At 55.8% G+C, this 12,340-nt stretch overlaps 6 protein-coding genes across 6 annotated transcripts; 1 reads left to right on the top strand and 5 right to left on the bottom strand.

Moving 5' to 3' along the window:
- Window positions 1-603: 603 nt before the first annotated feature.
- cwc25 (U2-type spliceosomal complex subunit CWC25) lies at window positions 604-2,062 on the bottom strand (the record flags this gene model as incomplete). The annotated part of the gene is made up of 2 exons (XM_056981830.1): window positions 604-1,915; window positions 2,034-2,062. The coding sequence occupies 2 exons, from the start codon at window positions 2,060-2,062 to the stop codon at window positions 604-606; spliced, it is 1,341 nt and encodes a 446-aa protein (XP_056829666.1).
- A 529-nt stretch (window positions 2,063-2,591) lies between these two features.
- Window positions 2,592-6,223, bottom strand: N7510_009906 (SH3 domain protein; the record flags this gene model as incomplete). Its single annotated transcript, XM_056981831.1, has 4 exons — window positions 2,592-4,393; window positions 4,445-4,531; window positions 4,589-5,380; window positions 5,434-6,223. 4 exons carry the CDS (start codon window positions 6,221-6,223, stop codon window positions 2,592-2,594), a joined length of 3,471 nt encoding a protein of 1,156 aa, XP_056829667.1.
- An 890-nt stretch (window positions 6,224-7,113) lies between these two features.
- On the top strand, window positions 7,114-8,145 carry N7510_009907 (Rtr1/RPAP2 family protein phosphatase; the record flags this gene model as incomplete). Its single annotated transcript, XM_056981832.1, has 1 exon — window positions 7,114-8,145. The coding sequence occupies one exon, from the start codon at window positions 7,114-7,116 to the stop codon at window positions 8,143-8,145; it is 1,032 nt and encodes a 343-aa protein (XP_056829668.1).
- A 509-nt stretch (window positions 8,146-8,654) lies between these two features.
- On the bottom strand, window positions 8,655-9,259 carry N7510_009908 (40S ribosomal protein eS17; the record flags this gene model as incomplete). Its single annotated transcript, XM_056981833.1, has 4 exons — window positions 8,655-8,735; window positions 8,795-8,992; window positions 9,049-9,174; window positions 9,239-9,259. 4 exons carry the CDS (start codon window positions 9,257-9,259, stop codon window positions 8,655-8,657), a joined length of 426 nt encoding a protein of 141 aa, XP_056829669.1.
- Window positions 9,260-9,514: 255 nt separating this feature from the next.
- N7510_009909 (mitochondrial 37S ribosomal protein bS1m) lies at window positions 9,515-10,927 on the bottom strand (the record flags this gene model as incomplete). Its single annotated transcript, XM_056981834.1, has 1 exon — window positions 9,515-10,927. The coding sequence occupies one exon, from the start codon at window positions 10,925-10,927 to the stop codon at window positions 9,515-9,517; it is 1,413 nt and encodes a 470-aa protein (XP_056829670.1).
- A 246-nt stretch (window positions 10,928-11,173) lies between these two features.
- On the bottom strand, window positions 11,174-12,333 carry N7510_009910 (SDR family oxidoreductase; the record flags this gene model as incomplete). The annotated part of the gene is made up of 4 exons (XM_056981835.1): window positions 11,174-11,971; window positions 12,019-12,151; window positions 12,202-12,253; window positions 12,312-12,333. 4 exons carry the CDS (start codon window positions 12,331-12,333, stop codon window positions 11,174-11,176), a joined length of 1,005 nt encoding a protein of 334 aa, XP_056829671.1.
- Between the last annotated feature and the right edge of the window lie 7 nt (window positions 12,334-12,340).

Below are 12,340 nucleotides of genomic sequence, written 5' to 3' on the forward strand. Positions count from 1 at the left end.
TGGGAGGCTCTAATAGGGCTTCTTCCCATCTGCTCGTAATACCCCCCTCTGAAGCGATGTTCTTATTCCCAAGCGAGATCATCAGCAATTCACGCGGCTGCGATACCCATGCAACCTCCCAGCTTCGACTTCCTACTATGCAACCAAAGAGCCCAACCCCAATATCAAGCATTAGAGATTCGCTTTGAGACAAGCGTGCATAAACTCCGAATACAGGAAGGAATGCCGCCTCTTGGATCAAACGAACAAGATGCTCTTTCTTCGATGCTGCGCACAACGCTGTCCGTCAGACCGGAGAATCGACACTCTGTTCAGCAGGTTCTCGAACCGAAATGGATGGTGAAATAGGCTCTGCCTGAGAACGAGAAGATTCGCAACACTCAACAATAGCAGTGTTCGCATGGTCGGGACAGGAATATGAAGAGTGCATGATAATAAGAGGAATGTCCATTTAACTGATATCCATGAAGGTAGTAGAATCCACAGCCACAAACTGGGAATAGGGGACTAAACACTAAGACGTAGACGCACGTATCCATGAGACGAGGAAAGATTCGTTGAAAAAAGGAAAGAACCAAACGACGTGAAAGATAAAGAAAATCCTCAATCCGCCTCAATCTTAGCATACCCACCACGCCCCCTCCGAATGCGCTCATCTAAACTATCCTCCTGTGCGCGCTGATGCAGCTGCGAGACAAACCGGCCCTTATCCGAGCGCTGCCGCTCGTCCACCTCTCGTTGATTCTCTTCTTCGGCAGTGATCTCGGCGATGCGCTGGCGGCGACCATGCTCCATTTCGCTGGCGTTGGATTGCATCTCTGCCAGCTTGCGGCGGCGCTCTTCGTCTAGATCCTTTTGGTCGGGTGCAGGTCTGTTGTTCTTGGGGATATTGTTGGATGGTGCAGAAGTACGGTCTCGGTCACGCCGGTTGTTGTTGTTAGCGTACTCGCGGTTGTTCCGGTCTTGCGTTGGAAGCGGAGATGGCGAACGCCGCCGCGTATCTGAGTCGCGTCGTTCATCACGGTGGCGGTTGGAATATGAGTCGCGTCTTTCACGGGGGTCGCGTCTTTCACGGGGGCCGCGACGATCTCGTTCGTGGTCTCGATCACGGTTGTCTCGACGGTCACGATCATCTCGACGGGCTCTATCATCGTTCGTCCTGTCACGGTCCTGATCACGATCACGATCTTCTCCACGTCGTCGGCCATCTCGATGTTCATGGTCTCGCTCACTCCTGTGTCGACGGTGCGACGACCTCTCCGGCGAAGCAGGCGACCTCGACCGATGACGGTGCGACGAGCGGTGGTGGTGCCGATGCCGACGGTCATCCTCGGCCTCATCACTGTATCGTCTGCGCTTGGAATGGCGATCCCGCTCACGATCACGATCTCTCTCCCTCTCACGCCCGGAATCACGACCGCCACGTTTCTCCTCCCTCTCCTTCCTCCTCAACTGCTCCTTCACCGCAGCCTCATAAGCGGCCTGCTCCCTCTTCTTAACCTCCAGCAACGGATCATTCATAACCTTCGTCATGGTATCCCTCGCCGAAACCACGCCAAGAGTAGGAGCAGCACCAGTACCAGCACCATTTGCAACATCTGCCCCCTTCTCCAATTTCTTATTATCCGTATCGTTCTTCAGCAAGATCCCATCAATCCTCCGCTTGCCAAGCAAGTACCCCTCCATCTCCTCAGAGTACTGGCCCGTCGCGCCCGAAGGCGCCTGATACATCCAATCAACGCGGCTCTGCTGCTTGCCCTTGCCGGAGGATTCTTGGAGACGCTGCAGCTCTTGGATCTGGCGCTCTTCTTCACGCTCGCGCCGGAGCTGGTCGATCCGTTTGCGCTCATCGAGGGCTTTCTTTTCTTCGGCCCAGACGCGCTCTTGGTTGCGTAGTAGCGAGGGGTGCCATGATCTGATGGGAGTTGGTGGTTAGTTCTTTGTTGAATTTGTGAAGAGGTAGAGATGGGAGAGAGAGAGAGGGGGGGAGAGAGGAGAGAAGGATAGGCAGAAATGACGTTCAGAGTACTCACTTCTTCAGATTCAGATCACCGCCACCCATTTTGAAGTCTGTGGTGCTAATGAGAGACGAGGGGTGGGGGAAAAGCTGGAGTTGGGTTGGATTGGAGAAGTTGCGATAGCTGCGCGATACGGGATGGGATAAGCGCCACTGCTGCCCCAGGCGGACAAAATCATGTGACTTGTATCAACCCTCGGACTACATGGACGTGGAAGAATATACATCGAGATGAATGAGATTCACTAACACCTGTGAAGACTCAAGCGAAGGGAAGATCTCGGCGGTGCCAGAGCAGAACCAAGTATAGATGAAGTCATGTAAAAATTTACCACATGAAAGGAAAAGAAAAAGAACGCTCGCTCAATTCTCCATGACACAAAAAAAGACATCTTTGCTGCTTTCTCTCCCATTACCCACCCAGAAGCAGCGGGTGACCCCCTAGATACAAGGGGACACGGAGAAGACAGAAAGGGCAAGAAGAAGATAGACAGGAGAGAGAAGAGCCATATTCCACTCATACAACCACAATCCCCACCTAAATCATCAATGTAGAACAAAGAAGAAGGAGGACTTATTTGCTGGTCTCCCAGCCCACCCAGTTGCGCGACATCACGCGCCACACTTTGCACTCGCCACTGCGCAGGTCACCCAGCTTGAAGCTTTCCATCTTGACCTTCTTGCTCTCGCGACCCTGTTCCCAGGCCCGGATCTTCTTCTTTGTGCCGTCCCAGTCAACGACGATGCCGACGTGGTCCGGCTTGCCCACCTCGTTACTGTACTTCTGGTGCATCGTGCCGCGGTGTCCCTGGAACCGGGCATTGCGGAAGCTGACGATGTCACCGGCGCGGATCTCGTCGTTCTGGGTAACAGACGCGTTGGCCAGGTTTGAGTAGACCAATGCGCCATAGGCTCGTGTGCCGACGGGGAGTAGCGCATCAGGCAGGGGGCTGAGTAGGTGCTGAACCAATCCGAAGGGAGTACCGTCGCCCACCGTCGTGTTTTGGATTGAGTTGATGGCCTCGGAGATTCGGGTGCCGAGTTGGACGTGCGCCTCTTCGAGCTGGTCCTGCCGGGGCTGGAGAGGCGGGGATTCCTGGCGCTGCTCCAGGGAGGCGTCGGCAGGGTTTTTGACATCGAATTGCACCGTCACCACGGTCTGAGAATAATCAAAGAAAAGCACATAGACATCCTTGGACACCGTTGTCTTGCCACCTCGCTTCGTGGAGGAAGACTCTTCGATCTCATAGAGAAGATCTTTGCGGTTCTGGAAAACTGGCGGAGGGGTATTGGGCTGCGTCCACCAAAGAGTATTCTCAGCAAGATCAATGTCCTGGGCAATGTATCCCTGATCCACAGACGGACGAGAAACATCCATAGATCGCCGGACGTTGGGCTGGGCTCTCATAAAATCCATAGACTGACGCTGGCTTCGCGACGTGGATGGAGATGGAATGGCTGGCGCTTGGCTCGGCGGCGGCGGTGGAGCGAGGGAAGGCCGTTTCTCACGTTGCGATGTAGAGTAGCTTTGCGGGCTCTGCACGGGAGACGCATCGTAGAGATCATCCTCGTCGTCAGCGGCCGGTGCTTGCGGAACTGGAGGGGGTGCCTCTGGTCGCCGACCTTGAGGGAGAGGTGGTGGAGTAGGCAGGCCGTGTTGAGGTGCAGAGTAATTGAAAGGATCGTACTCCTCGTCATCACCACCCGATGACTCCTTGGGTGGCGGAGGCGGAGGCGGTCCTCTAGGCGTGTCGATGGATGCGCGAGCATTTCGTGGTGGCTGACTCGGAGGAGGAGGTGGGACTGCCCTAGGGGCAGTTGGAGGCGGCGGTGGAGCCGTGCGGGTTTCCTGGGGGCCTAGGGGCGAGTGGAGAGAATGGTCGTCGGTGATCGTGCCCTCATCGAAGCTGGAGTCACGCTCGTGGGACTTCAGTGCGTCCTTGAACTTCGCCGAGGAGGCAATATCGGTGTCATAATCTCCGTCGTACTCGGTGACCTCGCCTTCTGCGTCATCCCCTGCCTGCCGGGGTGCGGAGATGGCACTGCCGCGACTATCAGCAGTGGACCGGCGGCGTAGCTGATCCCGGGGTGGTGGGGGAGGAGCGCGGCCTTGCGATGGCGGCATAGGCGGATTTTGCGGGATGGGAGGAGGGGGGCGACTATGTCTCTTATCCTTCTCCGTAGTTGGAGTTGACCCAATGGTAGACGTTGTGTCGTAGACTGAGGAGCGGCGAGAGTCAAGGTGGTCAGGTATCGCTGGCGCAGGAACTGCTGGGGGAGCAGCGCTCAGTGACATGTTCCTCGTATGGATAGACAGCTCATCATCTGACTCCTCTCCGGTATCTGTGGATTTAGGGAGCGGAGCAGCCGGTCGACCTGTATCAAACGTAAGCATTTCCATATGGAAAAGAAGTAAGCATGACCTACCTCCAGGAACTGGCGGAGGAGAAGCAGGATGTTCAACTGGCACAGGAGGTGGGACGGGGCGGGAGTCTCGGGGTGGTGGAGCGGGAGCTGTGCATTATGCTAGGTTAGCTGGCGATACCACAAACAGGTATTCAATCATCTTACCACGAGATGGAGGAACTGGTGGAGCCCGGTCCGTAGACCTACGGGGCAGAGCACCCTCGTGGACAGTATCTTCCACGTCAGCAACCTCATATGCAGGATGCTGCTCAGACACAGGGGTTGCCAGGGGCTCTTCTTCTTCCTTCTCAACATCGGCAGACGGAGGGGCAGGCTTGCTGCCAATGCTCATCCCAGGCATTGGAATCATAGGGACCGGGGGAGCATTGGTAGGAGAGGTAACCTCCGGCTCTCCGAGTCTCTTCTCTGACTCGCCAGGAGTCTTGGGCTTGCGAGCTCCAGGAGCCGGCATGCCTCCGGGAGGTCCGAAGAGACCCATCATGCCCATTCCACCGCTCATCTTGGCCATGCGGTTTCGCAGTTCCATCCTGCGTCGGGTTTCAGGATCCATATCTTCCTCCTCTTCTTCACCGGTCTCTTCTTCGACATCCGCCTCGTCGCCTTGTTGTTCCACAGAGCGAGTCGATGGCTGACGCTGGATGCTTGGATAAGAACGCTCCTCATCCTCATCCTTGCTGGTGGAAGTTTCTCCAGCATCCTCGGAGTCTGCTGCAGCAGAATAGTCGGCGTCGTTGGTATCACTGACCATCTCCTCAGTCGGCGAAAAGGGATCACCACCCCTCAAAGTATCGACACTCGGATCACGCGCAGCCCCTGAAGCTTCAGTTGTTCCAGGTTCTTCAAGCTCCTCTCCAGGCTTCGCCGGAACAGCCGGCTCCTCAGCCTGTTTCTTTGGAGGTCGCGGCTTTTCTTTTTCTGGGCCGCCTCCGCATGACGCTGAGCCTGTTCCAGTTGCTGTTTTTGCAGGAGCGCAATTCTATCCTTAAGACTGGTGGGCTTGGGCTGGTCTTCTTCGCTCTCCGCCGGCGCTTCAGTGGGAAGCGGCAGCGGCGGCCGGCTCTCAGAGACGGGAGGCTCGCGAGCAATTTGTTCCTGGATTTGAGGGTCTTCTTCCCGCTTGTATACTTTGGGGACAGGCTCCCGTGGTGGAGGGACGTAAGAATCCTTGCTGGGAGGAGCCGGCACGAATGGTTTCTTAATGAAGGACGCCGACGAGCCGCCGGGCTTGAAAGGTGTAACTGGTGCCGCGGCGGGCTTATTGAAGGCCGCAATGCGATCCTTGAACGACGAACCGCTCGGTTTCTCTGCGACAGCCGGAGGCGGGGGCTTGGAGGCCGTAGGAGGTGGAGGGGCCGCCGGTTGTGCCGCCGGCGGAGACGAGGCCGCCTGCGACGGGGATTGAGTAGGAGCTGGCTGAGGAGGCGCAGACTCTTCCGCGGCGGCCTGCTCCTCTACCTCTGGCTCCAGCTGCGACTTGCTCTCCACGACAGGGGATTCCACCGCGGCCGGCTCGGGCGGGGGAGCAGGTTCAGCCTCCTTCTTCGGCCTGGTCGGGCGCGATGGGCGCGGAGGAGCGGGAGGCTCATACCGTTCGACGAAATTCTTGGGGAAGATACCTTCCTGCTTGGCCCCCGAGCTGTCTGTGTATACACCATAGTACCACTCAGCATCCTCCTCGGCGGTGACGGTCAGGACTTGGCCAATCGGAAAGCTGAGGTCGTCATCATGGCCCGACGCATACTCGAAGACGGCTTTCACCGTGAACGGCGGGCTGGACATCTGGTCCGTTGGAACTCTCGCTCAAGACGGGACTGAGAGGAGAGGGGGGGAGGGGCAGAACAATGGGCGATACGGAACCACCGGTGTAAAGGTGGTCACTGGCGAGGGGTGGCGGACTGTACAAGACGAAGCACCGGCTCTGAGACTTGTAGCATGCAGTGGGAGGATTAAATTGCTGTGTCACGGACGGGGTGAGGGCAGTCAGCGTGGATGAAACATAGGCGGTGCTGCCTGCTAGGAGATGACGATGAGGGGGGGGGGGGGGGGGAGAATGGATGGGAGGAGGGGACAGTGGAAACACACCGGCTGAAACACAAAGGACTGAGCAGCCTTGGACCAGGCCAGAGATTGTGAGTCGGGGGGAATGATGGGAGGGCCAGGGCGATGGAGAGGAAGGGTGGAAAACGGATGGGGGGAAGGAAGTAGTAGTTAGTGAGGTGGTCGGTCGTCACTTGGCGGGATGAGATCCACCAGGGCAGATCGACTACGAACGCTGCTATTATTATTGTGGTATTGGTTGTAGGGACTATGATGATACATGGTAAGCGTCAAGTCGAGATTATTATTGTCGGTCTGGTCTGTCTGACGAGTTTCATCTATACCCCCAGTCAGCAGCTGCCCGAGGCCGACGTCACCCGATGTATAGAAGAGACGGCATGCGCTTCTCATTCGCAGAATGGAATGGACGACAGCTAACGCATAGTTCACTAGTTAATTCATCATTACCACCCAGACTGCCAGCTCAGCACCCAGCTCATTGGGCGCCTCCCTCATCACAATCCGGGGGAATTTGCCTCTTTGCTCGCGACCCAAACTTCTCACCTCGGCCACTTTTCTCTCTCTTCCTCCAACCAACCCTAACCTATCCCATCCCACCCCCATCGCCCACCATGGCCAACCCCCCAGACCGAGCACAACAGTCCACTCTGAAAACCTCTCTACCCACCGCCTACGCCGCTGCCAACGCGCAACAACCTCGCCCAGCACCACCGTCCGAACTCACTCCCGAAGAGCAAGAAAAGTACCTGCTCGCCCGACCTGGCGCCACAGCCCAACATCTCGACATCGCTCTGCAGCACGCCCACCAAATCCAAGCCCAAAAAGATACCGAGAACCTGATCCTCGACCGGATCCTGGATCTAGTCACGCTGCCGACCTCTCCATCCGCCGACCCCGCCACGCCCTCCCCCGAAGATGCGCGCACCTTCAAAGCAGCCCTAATCCCTTTCCGCCCCAGCGACTACGACAACCTGACCCTGGAGCGGAACTACGACCAGCTCTGCGGCTACGGGCTCTGTCCGCGCAGGCATCGCAAGGAGGAGGGTAGTTCTGCACAGCAGGGCAGCTTCAAGTTCAAATGGGGTGCCAAGGGGAGTGGGCCTGGTGGCCGTGGACGCAGTATGGATATCGTCCCGCAGGAGAAGTTGGAGAAGTGGTGCTCTGATGATTGTGCAGAGAGGGCACTGTTTATTCGTGTGCAGCTTGCTGAGGAGCCGGTTTGGGAGAGGCGCGCGGGGGATAAGCGAAATCGGAATATTCTGCTCCTGGAGGAGGCGCGTGCGAAGCGAATGCAGGAGGCCGCTGCTGCTGCGACTATTCCGACTACTACAGGCTCATCGTCCAAGGACATGGAGGGGAAGGAAGATGTTACGGCGGAATTGGGATTGGGCAACTTGACGTTGCAAGATACCGACCACGGGAAGGACCTTGCTTTGGAGCGCGGTGATACCGGTCTTGTCTTTCGAAATGGTCGTGTGGATGTTCAGATCAAGGAAAAGGAACGTGAGCTGGATCACCCGGTTGCTGCTCCTCAACTGCGGCCGGAGGATGCCACTGGAGGTTCCATTGAGGGCTATGTGCCTTCGGAGGAACGGGGGCAGCAGCCGGCCGATGATGATGGGGACGTGCTCGATCAGATTTGACAGACGGCACAGACCGTGGCGTAGCATTTGAGCATTGCGATGTTCTTAGGCGTTTTGTTTTTTTCTTTGTCTTGCCGTTGCTTTTGTTTTTATACCCAGGGGCAGCAATGTGTATCTACGAAATCCTACATCTCTACAAATGACCATTCGTCTTGTTTTCCAGACAGAACCTGCCCAGAAAACACGTGCAGTCCCGACCAACCGAAGGTCTTCTCCAGACAGGCCATCAGCCTGCTGAATCCTACGTGGATCTGCCCCGAGAGGCAGACACGGCCAGGAAGAGTAATTGGCAATCAAGCATCAACCCTCATGGAGAGAGAATCAGCGACACCGATCTCAGAGAATCATAGTTTTCATTCCTCATCTTTGCATAGCCTCCATTCTTAGAACCTAAGATAAGTCGAGCGAAGACACGCAAGCCAGTGGGTTATCGGATAAACGCCAGGAGTCGACCGAACAGAGACAAGACATGAATTTTGGGGGTTTTTGGTAGGGTGTGGTGGGTGCATTTAGCGGGGACCGAAGCGGCGAGGGCGCTCAGCAACCTGCTGCTGGCTGACGGTGACGACGTTGACCTTGAGGTTGTCGAACTGTGGAGAGGGTCATTTAGTGAATGTGTTTTGAGAAGGTGTAGTTGGGTTTGACTTACGCCCATCGACTTGAGCAGATCCTTGGTCTCGGTGTCGACATCCAGCTGGCCGGACTCGGTCTGGGAGACGTCCAGAGCGGAGATCTCAGGGACGTACTGGTCCTTGCGCTCACGCTCCTCCTCCTGGAGCTTGAAGGAGATACCGCGGACGGGGCCACGCTGAATACGCTTCATCAGGTGGGTGGTGTAGCCAGCGATCTAGTCAAAAAGGTCAGTTACGGCAGATCATAATGCGGAATTGTGTGTTTTCTCACCTTGTTGCGAAGACGCTTCGAGGCAATGATGGCGATCTCATCGCAGATGCGCTTGTTGGTCTCGAAGTCGAGAGTCAACTTGGGGTAGTAACGCTCGATGATGACCTTGGCGGAGCGCTTGACGGTCTGGAGGAAAAGAAATATTAGAAGGATATTCCGTGAGGGAAGGCGTTCACGATAGGATGCTCACCTTAGTCCTGACGCGACCCATGTTGGCGGTTGTTGGCTGGATGTATGATCGAAGAGAGGCAGAGTTCAGACTTGGATGGGTTTCGCTTGTGTGTGACCAGCCCTAGCCCTAAGCGGTCACGTGAATATACCATGGTTACATAATATTATGATGCCCGATAAATCAGGCATGGACGTAAAGTACAGATGAAATGGAGGCTCGATTTAACTATATCACAACAGGAATAATAATAGGAGTGGCTTTACGCCACCAGTTCTAATCGTACAATGCTGCGCCCTAAGATCCAAGTTTCTCCACAAGGCTGCGAGCCACATCCTCCGTGCCCTTCATGGGCTGCCGAGTCGGTCGGTTCGCCGGAGTCGTCCAACGCGCCTGGTTCAACGGGCTCCGGTCCAATCGAGGGACCCGACCGTGAGCACCACGGGCAACGTCTGAGACATTCGTGCCTTCAGCTGGCTTGTATTCTTCAATACCGTAAGGAAGCTTGGCCATTTCCGAAGCGCGGTTAGACACTAGGCGAATTCGGCCAGCGGCATCAATGGAGGCCCGAATTGGACTGGCCCAGTATTTGGCACCGCCGGGGATGGACGCGTCGAAGGACATCAGGCCAGCCGGCATGTCGGTATGGAAGGTCATCCCGTTCAAATCCTCCACTGCAATACCACCCACACCCGCAACGGCCCTGGACGCACGCCCCCTGAACCGGCCCTTTGGACGCAAAATGCGGGCCTGGACCGGCTTCTGGGTGACTTGCGGTCCGTACTTGGGGTGGTTGTATATCAGAGCGTGCGACCGCGAATATGACAGGCCCGCAGAGGGATGTGTGCGCGGAGGACCGTTCTTGGCGTAGTCGATGGCCGCAAGATTCGTCCCGGGAGCCTCGTAAGCGGTGTTCGCAACGCGGTCATTGGGCCGATCCGGAGACGATGAAAGGTCCAACATTTTAAAGAGCACGGGTCCCATCTCGGTCGGGTTTGCGCGCAAGGTCTTGAGATACCGTTGGAAGTCCTCTTCCGTGACGGTGGGAGGAGCGAGCGTTTCCAAATCCTCGCCGTTGTCTTGGGCCTTTTTCCGGGCCTCGGCGATGCGCTTCTCAACCAATTGGTCACGTAGTTGTCGCAGAAGCTCAGGCTTCCGACGGCTTACTGTGGTCAGGTAGGTTGCGAACTCGGCTTCCGTCAGTCCAGCCAGCCAAGGTCCGGTGTGTCGGTATTGCTTGACTCCCGGTTCGCCCAGGCCCTTGCTAGTCTCGGAGTTGTCGAGGGATTGTTCGAAGGGACTTCTGTGCTCCGGCATAACGTTCGTCGCATATTTCATCTCGAAGGGAAGCGATATAGGCATGTGCAGCTCTTGGAACTTTTGAAGGGTAAGGGTGTGGTCCGCGGCAGAGTCAAAGTCGGTGACATGTTCATAGGTGTCAAGAGCGTTCAACCGGACGATCGGTCTTGAAGATTTTTCTGAAGTCGACTTTGCCGGTAGCGCCCGCTTCAGACCCCAATCACCCTTGGCTAGTGATGTTCGCGGTGTCACGATCGAGGCTCGAATCGGGTAAGGGAGCGTCGCGGTGTCGGATTCGCGGACAGCCTTGGACGTTGGCGGATCCTGAGGCGGGTTTAAGGCCGGCGGAAGGGCAAACAGGCGGGACTTCCGCAAGAGATTCGCCGTTGGCGATAACCTGGCGGATGCCATCTTGCTGTGACGATGGAATTGTCCCGAACGAGTCGGAGAGGAAAAGTCGAGGATGCGGATCCGGCAGAACGTAGAGACCAAACACGCAGGTTTGCCAAGAGGAAGTAAATAATCATGTCGTTAGTTAGCTCTCTACGCATTTCGACCTTGCATGTCTTCGCAAAGAGATACAATAGAAATCTCTAAAGGAATCGAGATTTAAATTTCCTGTATATATATATATATATATATTCTCCGTCTGACAATCTAAGCGCCCACTGCCTGCAATGAAGTAACCGTCTCTGAGACCGTCTCCTTCAGCGAGCGATATTTCAGCCCCAGCACCTCCTTGGATCTCGAATTGTCAATGTCATAGATGCCGGAAGGAGTGTCATCTGGGGAGTCTTTGGGAGGCAGCTTCGACTCCAATTCCGGGTGTGTCTCACGGATATTATCCGCCAGAACCTTGTTGGAATAATAGCCAGCCACGACAAAGAATCTCTGTCCGCCAGCCTCGGGCACTTCGATGGCTCGGACGTGTGCAAGTGCTACATCCCGGACATCCACCCACAGGTAGGTCCCCGTCGGGGCGAGGCCCTCCTTCATCTTGCCCTGGATGAGATCCCGAATCCGCTGGTTGGACGTATTGATGGCCTCGAGGGAGTTGAGGTAATGAACGATAGGTCCCAGCACGAGGGGAGGGTTGATGGTGGCAATATCGAAATTGGGCTTCTCATTCTCGACAAAGTCCCAGGCTGCTTTCTCGGCAAAGGTCTTGCTAGCCCGGTAGACATTGGAATGGTCCATGGCCTCCTCCCAGGTGACCGGATTCCAGTCCTTTTCGCTGTAGACCTTGGGATGATTCTTCGGGTTCACAATGGCCGCAAAGGACGAAGTGATGACCACTCGCTTGACGGTGGGCGCGTATGCTTTGATTGCTTTTAGGATTCCCGTGGTTCCGTTGATTGCGGGGTCCAGGAAGTCTTTGCGCGGGTCTGCAACATTAAAATGGAAAGGGCTTGCCGTATGAAGGACATAGGTAAAGGGAGGGTTGGATTTGACCGCCTATACATGTTAGTATCTAGGCATGATAAAACAAAGTCCAATGTTACCTCGTCGAAGGCACCATCTTTGGCAACATCTTTCACAACCACATAGGACAGCTTCTCCTTGGGCGTGTCGGGATGAGCATCGATAATGCGCTTGCCCTTCTCCTCGGAGCGGACTGTGACGACAGTATCGAAGCTGATTTTCCAGTCAGAGTTGGTTATGTTAATTGAGTGAGGGGCTCATACCCATGCTGCAGCAGGATATCAACAATGTGAGCGGCGATGAAGCCACTGCCTCCTGAGAATATAGTGAGCCAATGCCGAAAAATCTAGGCTTAGAGCTGCATTTTGCATACCAGTCAAGAGTACCTTCACCATGATGATG

The sequence above is a fragment of the Penicillium lagena genome, assembly GCF_028827675.1.
Source record: "Penicillium lagena strain IBT 129212 chromosome Unknown utg000007l_segment0_segment0, whole genome shotgun sequence".
NCBI classification, from domain to species: domain Eukaryota; kingdom Fungi; phylum Ascomycota; class Eurotiomycetes; order Eurotiales; family Aspergillaceae; genus Penicillium; species Penicillium lagena.